Source organism: Mus caroli, chromosome 14 (assembly GCF_900094665.2).
Source record: "Mus caroli chromosome 14, CAROLI_EIJ_v1.1, whole genome shotgun sequence".
Classification (NCBI taxonomy): domain Eukaryota; kingdom Metazoa; phylum Chordata; class Mammalia; order Rodentia; family Muridae; genus Mus; species Mus caroli.
The window spans coordinates 59,230,294-59,254,393 of NC_034583.1; the positions used below are offsets into that span (position 1 = coordinate 59,230,294).

The 24,100-nt window shown below is 42.6% G+C and overlaps 1 protein-coding gene across 1 annotated transcript; it reads left to right on the top strand.

Annotated features, from left to right (window-relative positions):
* Positions 1-980: 980 nt before the first annotated feature.
* Nefl (neurofilament light) lies at positions 981-6,258 on the top strand. Its single transcript, XM_021182290.2, has 4 exons — positions 981-2,178; positions 3,135-3,259; positions 3,648-3,967; positions 4,468-6,258. Exons 1-4 carry the CDS (start codon positions 1,132-1,134, stop codon positions 4,605-4,607), a joined length of 1,632 nt encoding a protein of 543 aa, XP_021037949.1. The 5' UTR covers positions 981-1,131; the 3' UTR covers positions 4,608-6,258.
* Positions 6,259-24,100: the final 17,842 nt, after the last annotated feature.

Here is a 24,100-nt window from a genome sequence, read left to right on the forward strand (position 1 = left end):
CTCTCTCTCTCTCTCTCTCTCTCTCTCTCTCTCCCTCTCTCCCTCTCTCTCCCTCTCACCATCTACCTTCATGGCTTGTTGAAACCATCAGGTTGGGGTACCACACAGGTGTTAAAAAGAGGGGAAGAGGCTTTTGCTGCGATGGAGGTATGAATAGCTCAGTGAGGATAAAGGCACCCTGAAGTTCTCCCGCGGCAGAGCGCGCCTGTCTTTTGCCTTGCAAATCTTTACCTGGCTGGTTCCAACCCCTCCTAAGCATTCCCGACTACATTTCTCACAAAGAAAGGGGAAATTCTATGAAAGGTGTCAGACAAATTAATTGCTGTAAAGGTTTTAAAATGCCAAAATTGAACACCCGCTGTCCTGCGGTTCCAATGGTGTGTAGTGGTGCCAAGTCCCCACGTATTGAGAAGCAGAGTAATACGGAAAGAAATAGAAATAAAAATAAAAGGAGGCAGGAGAAAGTGGGGCGAATTTAAGAAAACGTCAGAAAATAGCTACAAAGACATGCAAAACTTTTCCTGCAGTAATGTCGCAAGAACGAAACCGTAAGCTATTGTCAGCAACACAAACATGCTGCTTAAACACGAATCAGGGTGCTTGAGAGGGTCCCTGAGGCAAAAAGGGAAAGCTGGGGGTGGGGTGGGGTGAAGGTGTCTTTGTGACATTGGATGTTAAAAGTTGATGTGTCAGTAGGGATCGCGAACCTTTTTATTTGGAAAATTTAAGAGTCCTAGTGATGTGGGCTTTAGGTATTAAGAGGCAGGATGGGACAGGGGAGTAGGAAAGGAAAAGAATAAGCAGGGAAGTTATGGGGGTCTCAGAGAAAGTAGGGGTCCTCATAGAAAAGCGGCCAGGCTGGAGCCGCAGCTCGCTAGCCTCCTGTCGCTCGCCCCCGCCTTTGCTTTTGCGCAGAATCCTCCCCTTGGCTGCTGCAGCGCGCTGCCCCCACTGGCCTGCGCACGGCGATCGATCACATTCTGCGTCAGAGTCCCGGAGTATAAATAGAGGTGGCAGGACCGCGCCGAGCCGCACACAGCCATCCATCCTCCCCTTTCCCTCTTCTCCCCTGTTCTTCTTTCTAGGTCCCCCATCTCCGCCCCGGGCCTGAGGGGCGCACCGGCCGCCACCATGAGTTCGTTCGGCTACGATCCGTACTTTTCGACCTCCTACAAGCGGCGCTATGTGGAGACGCCCCGGGTGCACATCTCCAGCGTGCGCAGCGGTTACAGCACAGCGCGCTCCGCGTACTCCAGCTACTCCGCGCCGGTCTCCTCCTCGCTGTCCGTGCGCCGCAGCTACTCATCCAGCTCCGGCTCTTTGATGCCCAGCCTGGAGAATCTCGATCTGAGCCAGGTAGCCGCCATCAGCAACGACCTCAAGTCTATCCGCACACAGGAGAAGGCACAGCTGCAGGACCTCAACGATCGCTTCGCCAGCTTCATCGAGCGCGTGCACGAGCTGGAGCAGCAGAACAAGGTCCTGGAAGCCGAGCTGTTGGTGCTGCGCCAGAAACACTCTGAGCCTTCCCGCTTCCGCGCCCTGTACGAGCAGGAGATCCGCGATCTGCGGCTGGCAGCGGAAGACGCCACTAACGAGAAGCAGGCGCTGCAGGGCGAGCGCGAGGGGCTGGAGGAGACTCTGCGCAACCTGCAGGCTCGCTATGAGGAAGAAGTGCTGAGCCGCGAGGACGCCGAGGGCCGGCTGATGGAAGCGCGCAAAGGTGCGGATGAGGCCGCGCTCGCCCGCGCCGAGCTGGAGAAGCGCATCGACAGCCTGATGGACGAGATAGCTTTCCTGAAGAAGGTGCACGAGGAAGAGATCGCCGAGCTGCAGGCTCAGATCCAGTATGCTCAGATCTCCGTGGAGATGGACGTGTCCTCCAAGCCCGACCTCTCCGCCGCTCTCAAGGACATCCGCGCTCAGTACGAGAAGCTGGCCGCCAAGAACATGCAGAACGCCGAAGAGTGGTTCAAGAGCCGCTTCACCGTGCTAACCGAGAGCGCCGCCAAGAACACCGACGCTGTGCGCGCTGCCAAGGACGAGGTGTCGGAAAGCCGCCGCCTGCTCAAGGCTAAGACCCTGGAGATCGAAGCCTGCCGGGGTATGAACGAAGCTCTGGAGAAGCAGCTGCAGGAGCTGGAGGACAAGCAGAATGCAGACATTAGCGCCATGCAGGTATGGTACGGTTTAAGCTCAGTGGGGGTGGGGAGGTCCACGGTTGGGGCGGGGNGGGGGGGGGGNGGTCAGGGNGTACCCAGAGAGTGAACGCTAGGGGGTCCTAGAGCACAGAGCAGCTATGGCTTGGCTTCCGAGAGGTTGTGGAAAGGATGGGGCATTTGGAGGGGGCGGGGCGCGACTGATGCCTGGGGATTGCTTGTTCTGGTTGAATCAGGGTTGTTAGCGGTGAGTTGGGAGGGAGGGGCGGAGGGAGTCGGAGTTGGGCGTTGCCAAGTAATGCCTTCTCTTTACTTACAACCCATTAACTCCCAAGTTACCCTCAGTACTTCCTGGATCTCCAGGTTAATAAATATGTTTGCTAGCTCTCACTAGTTTTGGGGCACCCAGCCTTGGGATAGTTTTGTTTTTAACAAGGACACAAGAATACAATCACAATATTTTAGCAATTAATCACTGCAATCCATTTTTAAAAAAGTTCTTCATCTTTGAGGGGGGAAGCATTTTAGACAAACAGCTACACAAATATATATAATTTTATTTTTATTTATTTATTTATATATTTATTTAGACACACACAATATATATATATTCCCCTTCCCAAATGAGACCTGGCTAAAGAAGTGTGACAAGGGTGGTTAATCATCATCATCATCATCATCAATTTGGTAGTTTTAAAAGACAGCTTACCATAATCAATTGAGAACAATTTTCAAAATTGTTCACATCAGTCTACTCCTCTCCTCTTCCTCCTCTTCTTCTCTTGCTTCACTAGACTGGGCATTTTAGGCCAACCTCTCCCCCTATGCCCCACCCCACTCCATTATTTTAAGGGAGATTTCTTGAAGGTGTACACTTTGGAGTTAACTAAGACCAGAAACTTATCATGGATATTACAGTAAAACAAATGCCGTAGAGATTTGTGTTTTGAATTTTTTAAAACAATCTTCCTACAGGACACAATCAACAAACTGGAGAATGAGCTGAGAAGCACGAAGAGCGAGATGGCCAGGTACCTGAAGGAGTACCAGGACCTCCTCAATGTCAAGATGGCCTTGGACATCGAGATTGCAGCTTACAGGTAACATCAGGGTGGTGCTGGCAGTGGGCATGGCGGCTCAGGACAGAGCAGATGACCCAGTCAGTGCAGTTATAGTGAGTCCCACATGCTCTAGAATAGTCCTACTTTGATCTTCCTCCAAGAGGGTACAAATGTGTAGGGAATTAACCCTGAAGTAACATAAGCCCTGTTCTTAGCATTCATATTTTAAACCTAATAGGGATGCATAGAAGGTCTTTTTGGGTGGGGTCTCTCGTGAACTCCTTGTTAAATTTTGATTATGCCTAACCCTGTTTGTTCTTGTATTTGCCTTTGAGGTTGGTTGTAGAGGAAAGTGATGAATGTGGGCTTAGAGCAGTGAACACATCCAGCCTTGCTCTGACTGTACTCTTCATTCCCTCTCCACCAGAAAACTCTTGGAAGGCGAAGAGACCAGGCTCAGTTTTACCAGCGTGGGTAGCATAACCAGCGGCTACTCTCAGAGCTCGCAGGTCTTTGGCCGTTCTGCTTATAGTGGCTTGCAGAGCAGCTCCTACTTGATGTCTGCTCGCTCCTTCCCAGCCTACTATACCAGTCACGTCCAGGAAGAGCAGACAGAGGTCGAGGAGACCATCGAGGCTACGAAAGCTGAGGAGGCCAAGGATGAGCCCCCCTCTGAAGGAGAAGCAGAAGAGGAGGAGAAGGAGAAAGAGGAGGGAGAGGAAGAGGAAGGCGCTGAGGAGGAAGAAGGTATGAAAAGCATAAAAGAAAAAACCCTTTCAGAATCTCTATTGCAAATTGGCTGTGGATTTTTATTGGGAGATCCATGACCTATGCAGGCCTTGCTTATCTAAATTCTATGTGAGTTTTGCAGTCATAAACAATACACATATAATGAACACACACATTTAGTAAGCACAGATGGTAAATTGTAAAACGTTCGTATACACTCATTTAACACAGTGGTTTGGTACCCAAAGGAACATTTGATGTTGGCCAAAAGACAAAGAGTTGATTGTGCCCTAAAGAACATCAGTGCCAGACATATGAAAATACTGAGGGCAGGTCTTGGAGAGGAGAGGAGCTTCCAGTACCTGAAAGCAACCTCCTGTTACATATCCTTTAGGAGCGTGGGGCCAGGAAGGTTTTAGTCACAGGTCTGACAATAGTGTTTAGTAGCCCACAAAGCCTCAGTAGAAATGTTTTGCCTAGACCTAACCTGGAGTTTGTATTTTCTTTTTATGTTCAAGCTGCCAAGGATGAGTCTGAAGACACAAAAGAAGAAGAAGAAGGTGGTGAGGGTGAGGAGGAAGACACCAAAGAATCCGAAGAGGAAGAGAAGAAAGAGGAGAGTGCTGGAGAGGAGCAGGTGGCCAAGAAGAAAGATTGAGCCCTATTCCCAACTACTCCAGGAAAAAAATCTCCCCAATCAGGTCAACCTCATCACCAACCAACCAGTTGAGTTCCAGATCCTATACAAATTAAGAAGTCAATACATGTATAATTCTGAGATGACTTAGGTTGGACATTCAATGTTGTGCTATGAATTCCCTCCTTATGCAGAGTATCTGTTTGCTTGCAGAGTGGCTTTCTGGCTTGCTGCCAGCCTGTGCATGGTCCATGCTTATGAGTTCAGGATCTATGGCAATGTGAATCACACAGATGTTTACAATAATAATAATAAAAAAAACCCACACACACAACACGAATGAATGAATTCACTAATGTTCATGTGCAACCTCATGGGAAAAAAAATAGTCATTTGAATCTTCAGTGGTTAGAAATTAAAGACCTCGAGTTATGTGCAATAAATAGTAAATAAAGTTACACTGAATGACATATATTTTGCTGTGGTTTTTCCTTAATTAAAGTACCTTAAATAAGGCACCAACATAAACCATAGATAAGTGGACAACTGACCTCCAGTTTTTTATAAAGTAAAAGTTGTAGTGAGTGCAATAGATAATTGGACATTCTGAGGGATAGACAAACAGGTCAAGACTAGAAAATATCCCAAACTTTACTGATAATAAATATGAATGAGACCATTCATAAATAAGAGTGTCATTCAGCATGCAGAACACACAATGCTATCCCGAGGGATGGCTTCCTAAAAGATGGTTTTGAAATTATGACGGACTATTATATAGTAGTGCAACCTGGATGGACTATGAGTCCCACACAGTTATCACTGTGGTTACATTTTTAATATATCCTTGAATATCATGGCATAAATTGAAACCTGAACCCATGATACAATTAAGAGGAATGTCATGGGGTGTGGAGAGGAGGAAGATTATCCGAGGTTATCTGCCACTGCAAACATGTTGCCTGGAATCCTGAGCTCATGAATGGTGTGTTGTCTGCTTAATTCTACTGCCTCACATAATTGCCTTTGATGCTATACATTTAAAAACCCTTTAAAGACCACACAAGCAGATAATGGGATTACATTACTGTCACTTCTTGGGGGAGAGAATAAATTTGCGTGCTGCATTGGTATTGCTCTGCATGTCTTAATTGGTAACTATTTGGATTTCAAAGCCTGGTTGGACACTACATCATCTTTCCCCCATCCATCCATATCCATGGTAAAGCTACGACAAAGCTTGCACTACTTGTGTTTGGTGTGGAATATAGATGACGTCTTTGCCTATCTACAGCTCTGGTGTACTTCTGCGGCTCTGATGTTCTTAGGAACTGCTTGGTTTGTTGATTTCTTCACTACCTGATTTTTAGACTTAGAAATTTTACCTAAAACTGAAGTGGTCTGCAGTTGAAGTCTCTTCGCTTCACTTACCTCTACTTGAATATGTTACTACACAAATAGGCAAAGCATTTCTTTATCATGATGTGAGTTTGAACTATGAAGGCTCTTGGCATTCCTTTGTAGATGGGAAGCTACTTGTCTGCAAGCTTTTCACACATGTCAGCCATGAGCGGATGCAAACATCTGGTTGGTTTATAAAATACTTGATTGAAGAACACAGTTCCATATTCAATCCTGTGTGCCATAATAAAATATTGAAAAAAAATCTAAATTCAATGGGTGTGCAGTCTTTTTTTTTTTTTTAAATCACTCGTCTAACTTGAGTCATTGGCCAGTCTTTATTCCCTCTTACTCCGCACAAGCACAGGCTGTGGCTCTCATTTTTCAACCTCAGTGGCCCTCCTCCTCAGTCACCCAGCCCATGATATAATTAAGAGGAATAACTTTTAATCCATATTTGATTTCCAATGGGAAAGTAAGACTATCCAAGATTATCTTGAAGAAGTACAAACTATACACTCACTCCTTCATGGCATTCTATCCTTGTTGTTTTCTCCTTCCCAATCCATTGATCTGTTGTAGGATCCCTATCTGGGGTGAGTAGACATGAGCGTTGCATGTCTCCAGGAAATGCTTTGTCACACAACTGACGAGATCTCATCCTTATCCATTTCTCTGTACCCACTCTGTATTAATTTCTCTGCCCCTCACTTTAGGTACTCTAACCTCCTTGATCTTTTGATCCCATCCTCAACACTGCCTGACAACTTACGTTCACAATTCAGTAATAGGCTAATTAGTCTTTTTTTTTTTAGATTTATTTATTATTATATGTAAGTACACGGTTGCTATCTTAAGACGCACCAGAACAGGGAGTCAGATCTCATTACAGATGGTTGTGAGCCACCATGTGGTTGCTGGGATTTGAACTCAGGACCTTCAGAAGAGCAGTCACTGCTCTTACCCACTGAGCCATCTTTCCAGCCCCCATGTGACCTTGTCTTAGGAAGCCTTTCTGACTTCTTCAGTTGGTCAAATGTCTCTGTTAAATGTGCTCATAAACAGTTTGCAGACATCTCACACTTGACTTTGTTATCAGTTTTGTGATCACTGGATGATTTTCTGTCCAACCCTGACACCATGATCTTCAGGCAGACGAGAATCTGAGCTTTGCTGGTCACTTTGTTTTTTGTTTTTGAAGATTCATCTATTTTACTTTGCACACATGAGTGTTTTGCCTGCATATATGTGCGTGCCCCCTTCATATCTGGATCCCCTACAGGCCAGAATAGGGCATCTGATCCCCTAGAACTAGAGTTAGAGATGGTTGTGCATCCATGTGGGTGGGTGCTGGGAATTTAACTTGACTCCTCTCTACAAGAGCAGTAAATGCTCTTAATCTCTAGGTCATCTCTTCAATTCTGTTTACTACTTTGAAAAAAACCTTTTAATTACTGTACATTCATTGCATGAAGTTTTATTAACATATTTTATACATGTTTCTTATTTAGTTTATTCTATAAGTTCTGTTACTCTAGAGAACCCTGACTATTATAGGTAACACACCCAGGGTGACAGTTCTAGTCCCATTCATTTACTTGGGAGTTTCATGATTTTATTTTTAAATGTCAGTAATATTTAATTGTATAAATACATACATTTTCTTTACCTGGTACTTTCCAACTTCTGGTTATTATGATTAATAGCCATCAATGAAAATGATTGAGCAAGTGTCTCTGTGATTAAGCATCCTTTGGGAACACACCCAAGAGTGTTATAGCTGGATTTTGAGTTAGATTGATTCCCATCTTTCAGAGGAACTGCCACCCTGATTTCCATAGTGGCTGTGCAAATCTTCACTCCCACCTGCAGTAGAAGAATGTTTCCACCCCCTTTATTTCATATCCTCACCAGCTTGAGCAGTCATTTGTTTTATTGATCTTACCCATTTTGACAGGTGTAAGATGAGATCTCAAAGTAGTTTCGATTGCCAGTTTGTTGTTGTTGTTGTTGTTGACTAAGGACGTTGCAATCTCTTTATGTGTTTTCCAGCCATCTGAGTTTCCTGGTTTGAGAATTCTGTTCAGGTCTGCACCCATCTTGTATTTGAGTTACTTGTTTTTTGATGTCTAGTTTTCGAGTTCTTAATTTAATTTAGATATTAGCCCTCTATCGGATGTGTGATTGGCAAAGACCTTTCCCATTCTGTAGGCTGCTGCTTTGTCCTCTGCTGTAGAGAAGCTTCTCATTTTCACAATGTTCATTGTTTAATTGCTGATCTTAGTATCTGAACTAACGGTGTTCTGTTCAGAAAGGTGTCTGTAGCAGTGAGTCCAAGGCTATTCCCCTTTTCTCTCCTGTCAGGCTCAGTGTATCTGGTTTTGTGTCAAGGTCATATATACATATATAATTTCATAGATTTCTCTGTTTCTTTTTATAATGATCATTGTTTTATTTTTTAACATGCATAAGAAATAAATGTAATAAACCAAATACATGGTCAAAAAATACAAGAATCATATGATTGTCTCAATAGAAGCAAAAAAAGGAAAAAAAAAAAGAAAAAGTCTTTGATAAGATTCAACATGTCTTCTTAATAAAATCCCTAGAATAAGTAGGACTGTAGGAAACATATTCCAACATAATAAAGTTATGTATGACAAACGCATGGCCAATATCATCCTAAATGAATAAATACATTAACAAGCCCCACTGAAATAAGGAGTGGGAGAGGACTGCACACTCTCCCTACTCCTCATCCATAATGTGATTGAAGCAATAGCTGGAGCAATAAGGCAAGAGAATGGATACAAATGGGAAAATATTAAGTCAGATTAGTTTCAATTGAAGATTGTATTACCTTATACTCAATGTTCCCAAAATTTGACTAGAAAAATTGTAGAAAATATCATTAATTTCAGCAGAGAGTTATGATACATAGTTGACTTACAAAATTTACCAGTCTTAATACACATGAGTAACAAGCATGCTGAGAGAGAGATCATGGACACGCTCCTCTTTCCAGTTTCTCAAATAAAATAAAATACTTAGAATATACATAACAAATGAGTTAAAAAATCTACAAGGAAAACTTTATTTCTTTTTAATTAGGTATTTATTTCATTTACATTTCCAATGCTATCCTAAAAGTCCCCCACATGCTCCCCCACCCACTCCCCCACCCACCCACTCCCACTTCTTGGCCCTGGTGTTCCCCTGTACTGAGGCATATAAAATTTGCATGACCAATGGGCCTCTCTTTCCACTGATGGCTGACTAGGCCATTTTCTGATACATATGCAGCTAGAGACAGGAGCTCCAGGGGGTACTGGTTAGTTCATATTGTTGTTCCACCTATAGGGTTGCAGATCCCTTTAGCTCCTTGGTTATTTTCTCTAGCTCCTCCATTGGGGGCCCTGTGATCCATTCAATGGGTGACTGTGAGCATCCACTTCTGTGTTTGCTAGGCCCCAGCATAGCCTCACAAGATACAGCTATATCTGGGTCCTTTCAGCAAAATCTTGCTAGTGTATGCAATGGTGTCAGCGTTTGGAAGCTGATTATAGGATGGATCCCCAGATATGCAGTTTCTAGATGGTCTATCCTTTCGTCTCAGCTCCAAACTTTGTCTCTGTAACTCCTTCCATGGGTGTTTTGTTCCCAATTCTAAGAAGGGGCAAAGTGTCCATACTTTGGTCTTCATTCTTCTTGAGTAAAGGAAAACTTTAAATGTGTGAAGAGATTAAGAAACATACTAGAATTTGAAGACCTCTCAAGTGTATAGCTTGGTAGAATTAACATTGTGAAAAAGACCTTCCTACCAAAACAGCTTACTGATTCAATGAAATCACAATCAACATCCTCATCTCATTCTTTACATAAATAAAAAAATCCTCAAATTGATATTGAACAACAAAAGGCCCAGAATAGCGAATTAGTCCTAGATAAGTGTTTGTTTCTATGAGATCTGCTCATTTTAAGTGCTAACTGCATCTGTCTAAGACCCTAACTTTTATACATCTGTTTCTGTTGTATCATTGATTTTTAAGTCAGTCATACTTTCAATCCTCCATTGTACCCATTTGTCCTCTTCTTTTACGGTTAGGAACCTCAGAACTCACTCTTAAATTCCTTGAGTCTTGTTTTCTTGTTTGTTTGTTTTTTGGTTTTTTTTTTTTTGAGACAGGGTTTCTCTGTAGCCTTGGCTGTCCTGGAACTCACTTTGTAGACCAGGATGGCCTTGAACTCAGAAATCGGCCTGCCTCTGCCTCCCAAGTGCTGGGATTAAAGGTGTGCACCACCACCGCCCGGCCAATTCCTTGAGTCTTAATGTATTCAACCATAGAATGGGTATTGGTTGTATAAGATTGTCTTAGAAAGGGTAAAGGAATTGGAGGAGAAACAAATGCAATCTTTATGAGTGCTTTGAAAATCTGGTGTAATTGGAACTATAAATTGTTATATGATGTTGCTATTTGGTTTTCTTCTATAGATTTTCAGCATCTTACAAAGAAGCTCCAATGTGTTTACTTCAGTCAATTCCAGGGTACATATCGTAGATATTCCAAATTAGTTAGGAAAGCATGGGTAACTTGAAGGCTGCCCTCATTCCATCCCAGAACTGCAAAAATCTTGAAGGACATTATATACTAAGGTTTCCAAAATTACTTGAGACCTGGAATGTTTTGACTAGAATCTACTGCACCTAAATGCAGATTGATATCACGTCTTTTCCACTTGAACACCATTTTGTGGAGGGGTCATTTGACATATTGAGGTGAATAGTATGGAGTATTTGCTTCTGTTTTCATTTCTTCAGGTTGCCTATGTTACTGGTACTGTGTTCATGTGGATCCCATCCTTCTTGGCTTCTTCTTAAACATACTTATGTGTTATAACCATACATCTCTTGCTAAATCAAAGTTTCTTCTCATGTAAATCATAGTTGTGTGTGTTATTTTAGTTGAATGTCGATTTTGTTCGATATTAGAATGGATACTCTAGCTTGTTTCTTGGGACCATTTGCTTGGAAAATTGTTTTCCAACCTTTTCCTCTGAGGTAGTGTCTGTCTTTGTCACTGAGGTGCATTTCCTGTATACAACAAAATGCTGGGTCCTGTTTACGTATCCAGTCTGTTAGTCTATGTATTTTTATTGGGGAGTTGAGTCCATTGATGTTAAGAGATGTTAAGGAAAAGTAATTGTTATTTTCTGTTATTTTTGTTGTTAGAGGTGGAATTATGTGTGGCTATTTTCTTTTGGGTTTGTTGAAAGATTACTTTCTTGCTTTTTCTAAGGTATACTTCCCTTCCTTGTGTTGATGTTTTCCATCTATCATCCTTTGTAGGGCTGGATTTATGGAAAGACATTGTGTAAATTTGGTTTTGTCATGGAATACCTTGGCTTCTCCATCTATGGTAATTGAGAGTTTTGCTGGGTGTGGTAGTCGGGACTGGCATCTGTGTTCTCTTAGGGTCTGTATGATATCTGCTCAGGATCTTCTAGCTTTCATAGTCTCTGGTGAGAAGTCTGGTGTAATTCTGATAGGTCTGCCTTTATATGTTACATGACCTTTTTTCCTTACTGCTTTTAATATTCTTTCTTCGTTTACTAGATTTGGTGTGTTGATTATTATGTGATAGGAAGAATTTCTTTTCTGGTCCAAACTACTTGGAGTTCTGTAGGCTTCTTGTATGTTCATGGGCATCTCTTTAGGTTAGGGAAGTTTTCTTCTATAATTTTGTTAAAGATATTTACTGGCTCTTTAAGTTGGGAATCGTCACTCTCTTCTATACCTACTATCCTTAGGTTTGGTCTTCTCATCGTGTCCTGAATTTCTTGGATGCTTTGGGTTAGGAACTTTTTCCCTTTTGCATTTTCTTTGATTGTTCTTTCAATGTTTTCTATGGTATCTTCTGCATCTGAGATTCTCTCTTCTATCTCTTGTATTCTGTTGGTGATGCTTGCATCTATGACTTCTGATCTCTTTCCTAGGTTTTCTAACTACAACTTTGTCTCCCTTTGTGATTTCTTTATTGTTTCTATTTTCATTTTTAGATCTTGGATGATTTTGTTCATTTCCTTCCCCTGTTTGATTGTGTTTTCCTGTAATTCTTTAAGGGATTTTTGTGTTTCCTCTTTAAGGGCTTCTAGCTGTTTACCTGTGTTCTCCTGTATTTCCTTAAGGGAGTTATTTATGTCCTTCTTAAAATCCTCTATTATCATCATGAGAAGTGATTTTAGATCTGAATCTTGCTTTTCCCATGTGATGGTGTATCCAGGACTTCCTGTGTTGGGAGGATTGGGTTCTGATGCCAAGTAACCTTGGTTTCTGTTGCTTATATTCTTATGCTTGCCTCCCACCATCTGGTTATCTCTAGTGCTACCTGCCCTATATCTGACTAGAGCCTGTCCTTTCTGTGATCCTGGTTGTGTCAGAATTCCTCAGAGCTCAGCTGCCTCTGTGATCTTGTGATTCTGTGATCCTGTGATCCTGAGATCCTGGGTGTGTCATTGCTCCTGGTGGTAAAGCTGCCTCTTGGATCCTGAGATCCTCGTATGACCAAGCTCCTGTGATCCTGTGATCCTGTGATCCTGTGATCCTGTGATCCTATGATTCTGGGCGTGTTAGAGTGCCTGGAAGTGGAGCGTCCTCTGGGTGTTGTGGGACTGGCTGCAGAGTTCGTGCTCAAGGTCTGTTCAGGGCTCCAGTCTAGACCAGAAGGAACTTGTGCCACTGGTCAGGTGGGGTTCCTACATCCCTGGATCCCACTGGTCCCAGTTACTCCAGGTGGTGTTGGGACAGATGTTGTGTCCTTCTCACCGCTGATCCTATGATCCTGGGTGTGTCAGAGCAGCTGGGAGCTTCATCTGGGTGTTGTGGGCCTGGCTGCCAAGTTTATACCCAAGGTTTGCTCAGGGCTCTGGCCTGTCAAGGTCTTTAATCCACTTATGGCTGAGTCTTGTGCAGGACAGGTAAGTATGAATTTATTTTTACTCTTCCATGCCCAGCCATCCAGTTTGACCAGCACCATTTGTTGAAGATGCTTTCTTTTTTCTAGTGTGTGTTTCTGGCTCTTTTTTTTTAAATAAAAAAATCAGGCATTCATAGGTATGTACAATCATTTCTGTGTCTTCAGTTTGATTCCCTTGATCAACATATCTAGTTTTGTGCAAATACCATGCTGGTTTTTTTTTTTTTATGATTATAGCTCTGTACGACAATTTGAGAGTGGGGATGCTAATACCTCCAGCAGGATTTTTGTTATTCTGGGTAGTTTTAGATATCCTGCTTTTTTGTTTGTTTGTTTGTTTTTTTCTACATGAAGCTGAAAATTGTCCTTTGGAAATCTGAAGAATTGTGCTGAAGTTTTGATAGGGATTGCATTGAATATGTAGATTGCCTTTAGTAGGAAGGCCATTTTAAAAAACTATATTAATCCTACTGATCCAATAGCATGGGAGAACTTTTCATGTTCCAATATTTTTGTGGTGATTTGAATAGGTTTGACCTCCATAGATTCAGGCGTTTGAATGCTTGGTCCACAGGGAATGGCACCATTAGGAGGTGTGGTCTTTTTGGAGTAGGTATGGCCTTCTTGGAGGAAGAGTGTCATTGTGAGGCTGGGCTTTGAGGTCTCTTTTGCTGCCCCTTGTGGAATTCCAGTCTCCTCCTGGCTGTTGTTCTGTTTCCATGAGTTTGCAAGCTTTCTGTTTCTATCTTTTTTTCAGGTGTTGTTGACATCCAGCCTTAATCTGTGGTCATCTGATAGGGTGCAGTGTGTTATTTCAAAATTCCTTAGTACCCGTGGAGACTTGCTTTGTGGTGGATTTTACAGAAAGTTCCATGAGGACAGAGAAGGAAGTATATTCTTTTTGTGTTTGGTGAAATGTTCTGTAAATATTCATCAGGTCCATTTGGTTTATAACATCTATAAACTCTAGATTTTTTTTCTACTTAGCTTTTCTCTGGATGACCTGTCTATTGGCAGGAGCTGGGTATTGAAGTCTCTCACTATCAGTGTGAGGTTCCGTATGTGACTTCAAGTGTAGCAGTGTTTATTTTATGAACTTGAGTGTCCTTTGATTTGATGTGTAGATGTTAACAATTGCAGTGCCCTCTTGGTGGGATTTTTCTTTGATAAATATGTATATGTCCTTCCATTTCTTTTCTTTAGTTTTGGTTTCAAGTTATACTTGTTAGATATTAAAATGGCTTGCTTTTAGGTCAGTTTGCTTGGAATATCTTTTTCCATTCTTTTACCATGATGGTCTCTCCTTGATGTTAAGGTATATTTCTTGAATGCAGTAGAAGGATGGGCTCTTTTTTGCCTTCTGTTAGTCTGTGCCTTTTTACTGGGAAATTGAGACCAATGATGTAGAGTTATCAATCAGCAATGTTTGTTGATTCCTTATATTTTGTTGTAGGGTTATGTGTGTGTATGTTTCCTCTCTTCTGATTTGCTGGTCTGGGATTATTTATTCCTGTGTTTTCTTGGATTTGTTATTCTTTTTAAGTTGGAGTTTTCCTTCTAATACGTTCTGCAGGGCTGGATTTGTAGGTAGATATTGCTTAAATTTGGTTTGGTTATGGAATGTCTTATTTTCTTTATCTGTGGCAATTGAAGGTTTTTCTAGGAACAGTAATCTGGTTTCTTTGAGTCTGTAGTAGATGTGTCCCGTCCCTTCTGGCTTTTAGAGTCCCCAGTGAGACATTGGGTGCAATTTTAATAGTAAGACCTTATATGCCACTTGGTCTTTTTTTCCTTGCAGTTTTTAATATTCTTTGTTTGACCTGTACATTTTGTGTTTTCATTATTAAGTATCAAGGGAAATTTCCTTTCTGGTCTGGACTACTGGTGCTCTGTGTGTTTCATAGACCTTGATAGGCACCACCTTTAGGTCAGGAAATTTTCCTTTTATTATTTTGTTGAAAATATTTTCTGTGTCTTTGACCTGGGTTTCTTTTCCTTCCTTTGTTCTTATTGTCCCTAGATTTTGTCTTTTCATAGTGTCCTAGATTCCTTAGATGTTTTGTGCCTGGTTATTTTTAAGAACTAAATCTTTATATTTGCATATTTAAGTGGGTTTTGCTCTTTACTACATATTGAAAGCTATTTCAGGCATTTTTTTCTCTCAAATTCCCCCTTCCCTTTTGAAAATAGATTCTTTTCTCACATAATGTCCTGATTACGGTTTCCTGTCTTGTTGCTCCTCCTACTTTCTCCCTACTGCCTCTCCCATCCTTATTTACTCCTTTTATGGCTCCCATTTGAAAAGAACAAGCCTCTAAGAAATCATAATACAACACAACAAAATAAATTATAATAAGATCAAACAAAACCCAGCACGTCAGAGTTGGACAAGACAAACAGAAGGAACAGAACCCAAGAGAAGACGTGACATTCATAGTCCCACTCGTTCACACACTCAGGAATATACTAAATACTAAACTGGAAGCCATGATAAGTATGCAGAGAACCTGGTGTAGGGCTGTGCAGACCCAGTGCACGCTGCCTTCGTCTCTGTGAGCACATATGAACTTTGCTCATGGTGATTTACAGGACCTTATTTTCTTGGTGTCTTCTATCCCTTCTGGCTCTAACACTTGCTTTGCCTTCTTTTCTAAGGATTTCCAGAGCTCTAAGGGGGAGGGATTTGATGAAGAAGTCCCAGGTAGGGTTGGGGTTCCAAGGTCCCTAGCACTCTATAATGTCTGGCTGTGGGTCTCTGTATTTGTTCTAGTTTCCTCCAGGAGGAAGTGTCTCTGAGGATGTCTGAACAAGAGCCAAGGATTTTTAGATTTAAAATTTTCTTTGGTTGAGGTATCCATTTCTTTTACCATGTCTTCAATGCGTGAGATTCTCTCTTCCATCTCTTCTAGTCTGTTGGCGAGGCTTACCTCGGAGGTTCCTGTTTTTTCAGTTCCTATTTTTTTTTTAACTTCCACGTTTCCCTCAGTTTGGGTTTTATTTATTGATTCATTTTCTGCCATCAGGTCTTGAACTGTTTTACTCATTTTCTTCCACTCTTTGTTTGTGTTTTCATAGATTTCTTTAAGGGATTTATTTATTTCCTCTTTAAGGACTTCTATCATGTTCATAAAGGCAGTTTTAAAGTCTTTTCCTTGTGCTTCAGCTATTTTATAATTCCCAGAGCCTGCTGTGGCAGGGTTGCTAGGCCCTAGTAAAGATGAACTGTCCTGGCTGTTAGTGTGTTTTCATACTGATGTCTAGGTTTGGGAAGATTCTAGATGCTGATCTTATCTTGTCTTTATATGGTAGGCATGTCTCCCCCTTGGTTTCTCTTTCTCTCTGTGGCTCTTAGGAGGGTGTGGTGGTTGTGTGTTGCCTGGTAGTGAATTCTGGAATCTATCCAGGTGTGGCCATTGGGGGTTCTCAGGAAAATGTGTTTCTAGATATTGACAGCTGACACTTAGGAATGGGGATGGGTTGGGAGGCAGAGGTGGGAGGATCTACAGGAGGGAGAAAGGCAGGATGTTGCATGAGGACCTGCTTAGCCTCTTGGAAAGGGGGAAGAGTGTAGGAGATGCCACACTACAGAGCTGGGTATGAGACTGGGGGATTGGGTTGGGAGGAGAGGAGTAACAGTGAGACTCTGAAGCTTGCCTATCTGCTTCACTGGCCTACTTGCTTCTCTGGTAAGCTTAACTGGTGGGTTCCTAGGAAATGTGTGCTGGGTTGGTGGCTGGGATTGTAAGCCACTTCTTAATGACAGCAGGAATGCATGGAGATAGAAAGGAGCAAGCAGTATTCTCGTTTGATAACAACATAACCTATATCAAAGCATATGCTGTATGTCTGAGTCACTCATCACTGCATAACAAATCATTCCAAGCCTTCACTGGCTACTGTTTTGTATCGTCCCCGACCAAGGCTGCAGGATCTGTTTCAAGGTGATTCAGTGCTGTGGCTGGTAATTTCTTTTTGATCCAGGCTTCTCCCTCTTAGCTGGTTGAGCATCCTTACAACATGGTAGCTGGCCTTCCTCAATGCAAGGCTGCCCTAAACCAAGGCAGTACATGCTATGTCTCTTATGACATAGCCTCCAATGTCAAATATCACCACCACTACCACTCTTCTGGTCACTGCTGCCACCACAGGACATTGGGCACATGATTATTAGGTTTTATAGTCAGGAACCTCCATTCTGGAGGTTCTGATACAATTCTAATGTTAGATATTCGTATCCTATTCTCATCAGTTCCTCATTCTTATTGGATTATGTGTTCCAGTTTAAGTTCCACCACATGTTACGAAAATTATAAACAGTTTGGCAATGAATGTATCCACTCAATGGATATCTACATATGTGATCTTCTAGTATTTATTTAAGTCTTCTGATAGTTGAATTATGTGTTCAAAGGGTAGTATGGGATTGGGGAGATGTCTCAGAGGTTAAGAGCACTTGTTGCTTTTGCAGAGAACCTGGATTTGGTTCCCAGCATCCGTATGGTGGTAAACAACCATCCTTAACTCCAGTTCCAAAGCATCTAACAAGCATTTGCAGGCACCAAGTATGCATGTGGCACATATGCATGCATGCATACATAAATACAGACACACATATATACATACAGGCAAAACATTCATAGTCATAAAATGAATACATCATTAAAAAGGTATTACATTCATTTTAACCACTGTTGATAAAGATCTCCATATTTGTGGGAGGTTAGTTAGTTTTGTCATTTGTTGTAGGTATATGCGTGTGGTTTGTGTGCATGCATGTATATATATTTATGTGTGTGTGTGGGTGGGTGGGTGCACATGTGTGTGCAGATGCATGTTCACCTGCGTGTGTTTGGAAGCATGGAGTTGTCATGTAGAGCCTTCCTCTATCATTCTCTACTGTATTCATTGAGGCAAGGTCTCTCAACAGAGCCCAGGGATGGCTGATATGGGCTTAATCCAATTATCCAGCTTGATCTGGGGATCCTGGCTAGGTCTTCTCAGCAGGCTGGAATCACAGGAGCATCAGCACTCCTAGTAATTGATTTGAGATATGAGGATACAAACTCTGGTACTCACATTTCCACAGTCAGTGTTTTACCTACCCAGGCATCTCTTCCCCCCTGTATATCTACATTTCTCTTCTACAAATGTGGAAGCCCACTCGCCAGCAAGTAAGACGCCACAACAGGATCCTTCTGTAACACGTTAATTGGGAGAGCATGGACTGCACAGGCGAAAGACCCTGAGCCTCAGAAATGGCGCTGCTTATATAGGCCTAGGAGCGATGTGTCCATACCTGATTGGTTATGCTACCAGTACCTCATTAATATGCCTCGGGCCAGGCAGTGACTTGGCAAAAAACTCTATGGCACATGCCCACATTGGTTGTTTACCCATATTCATGGGCGTCAGCTTACTGAAACCAGCGCCATCTTGTAATGGTGTTTGTGGCTTCCCACATACAAAGGCTGGCATTATACTCTAAGACCTCTGTGTTCTTGCAATAATTTACTTGAAATAAAATTAATATTACTCTAATTATTGGAGATAATTAGGTGAGCAGCCAATATAGGAACTTACAGTAATCTATGATAGAAACATGATACTGAGCCGGGCGTGGTGGCGCATGCCTTTAATCCCAGCACTCGGGAGGCAGAGGCAGGTGGATTTCTGAGTTCGAGGCCAGCCTGGTCTACAAAGTGAGTGCCAAGACAGCCAGGGCTACACAGAGAAACCCTGTCTCGAAAAACCAAAAAAAAAAAAAAAAAAAAAAAAAAAAAAAAAAAAAAACCAAAAAAACCAAACCAAAACAAAAAAAACCATGATACTGTTTATTATTTCGTTCTGTGCACAGATTTATCCCAGTTGACATCTTTAGATTTAAGAAAAATGCCTTAGATTTTAAACATGAGTTTACATGAGCACCACTAACTTCTACTAAACAAACATAAAATTAATCTACGTTGATTACGAAGGAGATAAGCAATGTTTTATTATGCGGAAATCTTTTTAAAATAAGTTTGGATTTTTGGGATTTATTAAAGATACCCCCACCACACAATAACAGCCCTTTATTGTCCCCCAGAGGCATCCCAAATTGTACTGATAAACCGGGATTGTGTTTCTGGAGCTCGTAGCTGAGGTCTTACTCATCAGCCTGCTGCTTTGTTCTCTTTTCAGATACATAGATATCATCCAAAACCGTCCAAAACCTTCATGATATCCTTGTACTTAACTGCTGTGGCTTGCTGAATCAGAGCCGCTGAATCTGAAACAAGTGTGAGATTGTTTCTGTCAAGGATTAAGTCATCCTTCTGTCCTAAGAGACAGAACAACCAGCACATATCTTCATCCAGACCCTGTGGACATATTTTTTTACCCTAGAAATTTTGGATTTCATCCAGAGGTCCATACTTCTGAGTAATGGCATTGATGGGGAAGTGAGCTCACACAGACCTCATCATATTATGGAAGCCCTGAGACTTTTGACTCTGTGAACACAACTGCCCATGGTGTTCCACCATTTCCCCACCATTTCTGGTCCCTTCCAAGGAGACTGGGTGCTACGTTGATGTGAATGAAGTCCCTCCAGAGGGTTCCTCTGTGGACCTGTATACCCCCTCAGAGTTGTGTCAATGTTTTCTGGAATGTTGTCAATCTGATTGCTGATAATGATCTTCATTCTCAGTAGATGAGGCAAAGCCAAGCCACTTATGTCTGTATTTTGATGGTCAGAAATCTCTTTGGTCTTAGCTAAATATCATCTTTTCAATATATAGACAACTCATCACTATAATTTCATATGGCATAGGCCTATTCCTGATATGATCATTGGAAGTCAGACATTTCTGAGAAGGATTCCACCGGCAGAGACAGAACCCCACAATGAGGACTTTGTTCTGAGGATGAGGAAGTGACCTATTCATGTCTGATATGACTCCGTACTTGTTTCTAATAATTTATTCCCTGTAGATATGTCACCATTTTATTATAGAAGCACCCACACCCAAGCACCCACATCCATGCACAGCTGGAGAGAACTCACTACAAAAACTCCCAGTCACACAAGACTTTAAGTGTTGACAGAATCTCATCTGTAAGTCTTAAGTTGTTCACACAGTTTAAAGGTGAAAAATTGGTGTCAGATATGTGTAACCAGGGGTCATTTTTGAGGGGAGAGTAATCGCAGCCCTGTACTGACTGGCCCCCACATTAAATGTGTCTGTGTGTGTATGTGTATACCCACCCTAGTGAATGTGACCTCAGTATGTGAACTGCATCCCTAGGGTTGAATTAAAAATTCCCCAGGAAAGTGAAGATCTTCCAGCAGGTTCTAAGCACTGGGCACACACTGCCATTATCATTCTCACCTCAGCCTCAAAGCCAGAAAGCTGGGTGTGTGTGGTACTTTATTAGCTCAGGACTGAGTCACAGGGTCACCAGTTAGGAGAAGCTGACTTAGTCACCTCGGGCCAGCAGCTGTTTCTCCAGGGATAAAGGGAAGGAAACCTGTGTGTGTGTGTGTGTGTGTGTGTGTGAATTTTAACCAGGGTGTTTTTCCTCCAGAAGGTCATTGGGGAGTGCAGGGTGTGTGTGTGCGTGTGTGACTGTGGTAGGTAATATTTTCTCTCTTTGCAGTTACACATGGAGACAGACAACTGGGTTTTCAGGGAACCCGAAACCGAGGGTCTTCCTCCACTCTTAGATTGCAACACCCTGTTCCTGTTTGGCAATAATTCAGCAACATGAGCAGGAAAGCGCGCTCCCATCCTGAGTTCCTGTCTCCTCTCCATACCTTGCCATAGTTATCCACAGCAGTGGCCTTGGTTGTGAGCACCAAGGCTGTCTTCCTAACACCATCCCATTTGGGATTGCACTCAGCACAAATATCACCTGAAAAGAATATTTTAGGCACATTTCCTCAGCCTACAATAATCTACACAGCTACCCAAGATGAAAGAGTCGAAAAATTAAATAGATGATGTAATTCAGCCCTGACTTTCCCTGTGTTTGGTTTTGTTGAAGTGCCATGCCAACCTCCTGGCCACAGATCCTTCTGAGAATGCTGATAGGATTCAGGACCAAGATGGGTTCCTTAGAAGCATCTGAGATACTACCCCACATCCTCCCAGAAGTCCTTACCTCTCCCAATGCCTTCTGGGTATAGCCCTAGCTCTGCATAGAGGTCTTTACTGTACAAGGCCTTCTGGGTACTGTCCCAGTACCTCCTGGACAGCCCTAAGGCCCAATACAAGACAGTTGGACTTTGTGCTCTTTAGCTTAGAGTCCTCTTCGCTCACATGGATAAACTATTCTAAGACTGGTTGAGTAGAAAACTTAAATCATTCACTGGGGTGGAGCTGAAGGGGACAGAGAAGACACAGAAACACCCCATTATTAGGTCACTGAACCTGAAGGATGTGATTGAGTCCAGTCCAAGGAGGGCATGTACCCATGTACCCCTGACCAGGAAGAGGAGGGGGGCATCCTTCTGGAAATGTGCTTCAGAAGACAAAAGTGTCATTTATTCAAGGATGAGGCAGTTCTGAGATTCCAGGCTCAGGCTGGGAACGTGAGATAGCTGAGTCTTTTGAGTGACGCCTCTTCCTCACCAGGCTGGAAGCTCCCGAGCCACTGGAATATGATTTTAATGTGAAATGGGAGGACTCGGGCACTGTGAGCAACTCTTTTTGTGGATGCAGGAGAAACTGGGCAGCTGGGTACCAGACCAGTGGTCAGGGTTGGGGTAGGGGTGGGAGGCTGGTCTGTCCCTCTTGGATGGGCATTTTAGTCTGTTATATAGCTTGGGCATTGAATAGGGATACACTTTTGACTGCATTTGAACTGGGTCTTCTCCAATCCCTGGTCATAGTGAGTGTGAGGCAGGCTGGACAGGAAATGAGGGTTTTGGTGTTACCATCTGGGAATAAAGATAGGTGAAGAAGGCAGAGGGAGCGAGGAGTCACTGCTTTTTACAACAGGAGGGAGGCAAGGAAAGGTTCAGCCTTCCATGGAATCATAGTCAGGAAACCCCTGCAGATGGGGAACAGTGCGAGTGTGCTTCCAAAGACTGATGAAGGGCTTTTGTAGACACTGCAGTCCCTTGTCTGTTAGGTCCATTTGGTTCTTCCCTTTATCGTGGTCTGTTGCCCAGACTCCAGTCAGACAGAGCTGTGAAGGCATATGGGTCCCCAGGACAGATACTCCAACCCATGGAAATCAGCATTCCTAGAGAGGTCCACTTCCCCATCTGACTTTGTTTCTATTCTGTACCTATACCTTGTCATTGCTTCTTGGGAGACCACCACCTTGTGAAGTGGTAAAGGTTAGGAAACATAAAGTACTCATTTCTCTGGACTTCCCATCGGTCCCAGGTTGAGCAACAGCTTGGCTGAGGCTCTGCAGAATTATTAACATAGGTCTACACTCAGGGGGCTCAAGTGAAGGAGGCAAGTGTGGTGGACAACAGGATGTAGGCCTCCAGAACCCATTTATTGGGCAGTTTTTGACATTATTCTTTCTAGTCCAGGCTTGGGGGATCACTGTACTCTAACTCTGCTGGGAAAGAGTCCAGGAAGGAGATGCCATTGGTGTTTTGCTCTTTCACTCGTTCATTAGAGACTGCCTGAGAAACCATGATGGGCTAGCCACATTGTTAAGGTTCTAGGCTATTGTAGTTACAATACAAATTTTCTGTTTCCATAAAATTGTATAGAAAAAGTAAATTATGCACCATGGGGTATGGACTATAATGAAAGATGAAGTATTATAAATAGGATGGAGTTTGGGTAAGCTTGTGATGCTTGGCTTCTAGATTAAGGTAGATATTGAGCAAGTGACCAGGTATCTAACCTGGTAGAAAATCATGTGTCTAATGGGTAAAGTCCAGTCCAAAGGCCTGAGGTAGGAGTGTATATGCTTACATTTTTTAAAACCTACTTTAATAAGGGTTCTCAAACACTTCAATCTCCCTGTCTAGCCCACAGTCCAAAGGCCAGGGAGAAAATATGGTAAATAGGACAAAAGGATGTGGACCTATTTAAAAGTAGTTCTTTGGGGGTGATTCCAATCACCGTTGTCAGAGTACCAGCAGTCCAGTTCAGTAGTGTCAGGATACCAACAGTCCAGTTCAAAAGTGTCATCAAACATGAATCAGCAAGGCGACACAAACCAGCAGAAAATGTTAGGCCTCCATCAAGTCAGCATGAGTCAGCAGAAGTAACCAGCCAAAAAGCTAAGAGAAGTTCTCTGCCGTGCCTCTCTTAACAAAGTGAAAGTCTTCGAAAACTTGAGACCAATGAAGTGCAGCATCACTAGTTGGGCAAGCGCCTTGTCACTGTTGGGTCCTACTTATACTCTCTCCAAACATCACATGCGTCTGCATCACATGACATAACCAAAAATTTCCACTTCATGAGTGTGCTCTGTGTGTTGATAGAAGAACAAAGAGGGTGTTGTGGCCATAGCAAACTAGACAAGGAGGAATTTTCTGGAAGATCAGATGTTGGAAAATGTGTGGAGTCAGGATGACTCCAAAGTTTTGGTCTGAGAATCTGCATTAGTTTTTGATTACTGAACAAATATCAGAACCAGCCACCTTAAAAAGAGGAGAAGTTTATTGTGGCTCCTTGGTTCAGAGGTCTTTGTTCCTAGTGAGCTGGCCCTGATGATTTTGAACTTTGGTGGCATCACACAGCAAGTGTGTGATGGAGCAAATCTGTCCACTTCTTAGAGACCAGGAAACACAAACGATAGGAAGGGGCTGGAGTCCTAATATTTTCTTCAAAACCACGTCCCTAATAACCTAACTTCCTCCCAGTAGGCTGCACCTCTTATTTGTTATAAAGCCCCAGCAACGTCATGGGTTGGGGGACCTTTGAGTGACACATATCCAAACAATAAATAACACAATGGAATGGAGTTTCCATTTGATGAAGAAGAGATGCCAAATATGCAGCAGGTTGTGGAATTGAGGTAACAAGGGTCAGGTTTTATATACCTGTCACTTGAGGACACACTCAGATATATATATATAGTGAGAGTCTCTGATAAAGATATGAATTTCACTAGCATTTGGAACTCTCTTTTAGCACTTTAAAAAGTAAAAGTTCCTTCAGTGAGGTGTGGTGATAACACCTA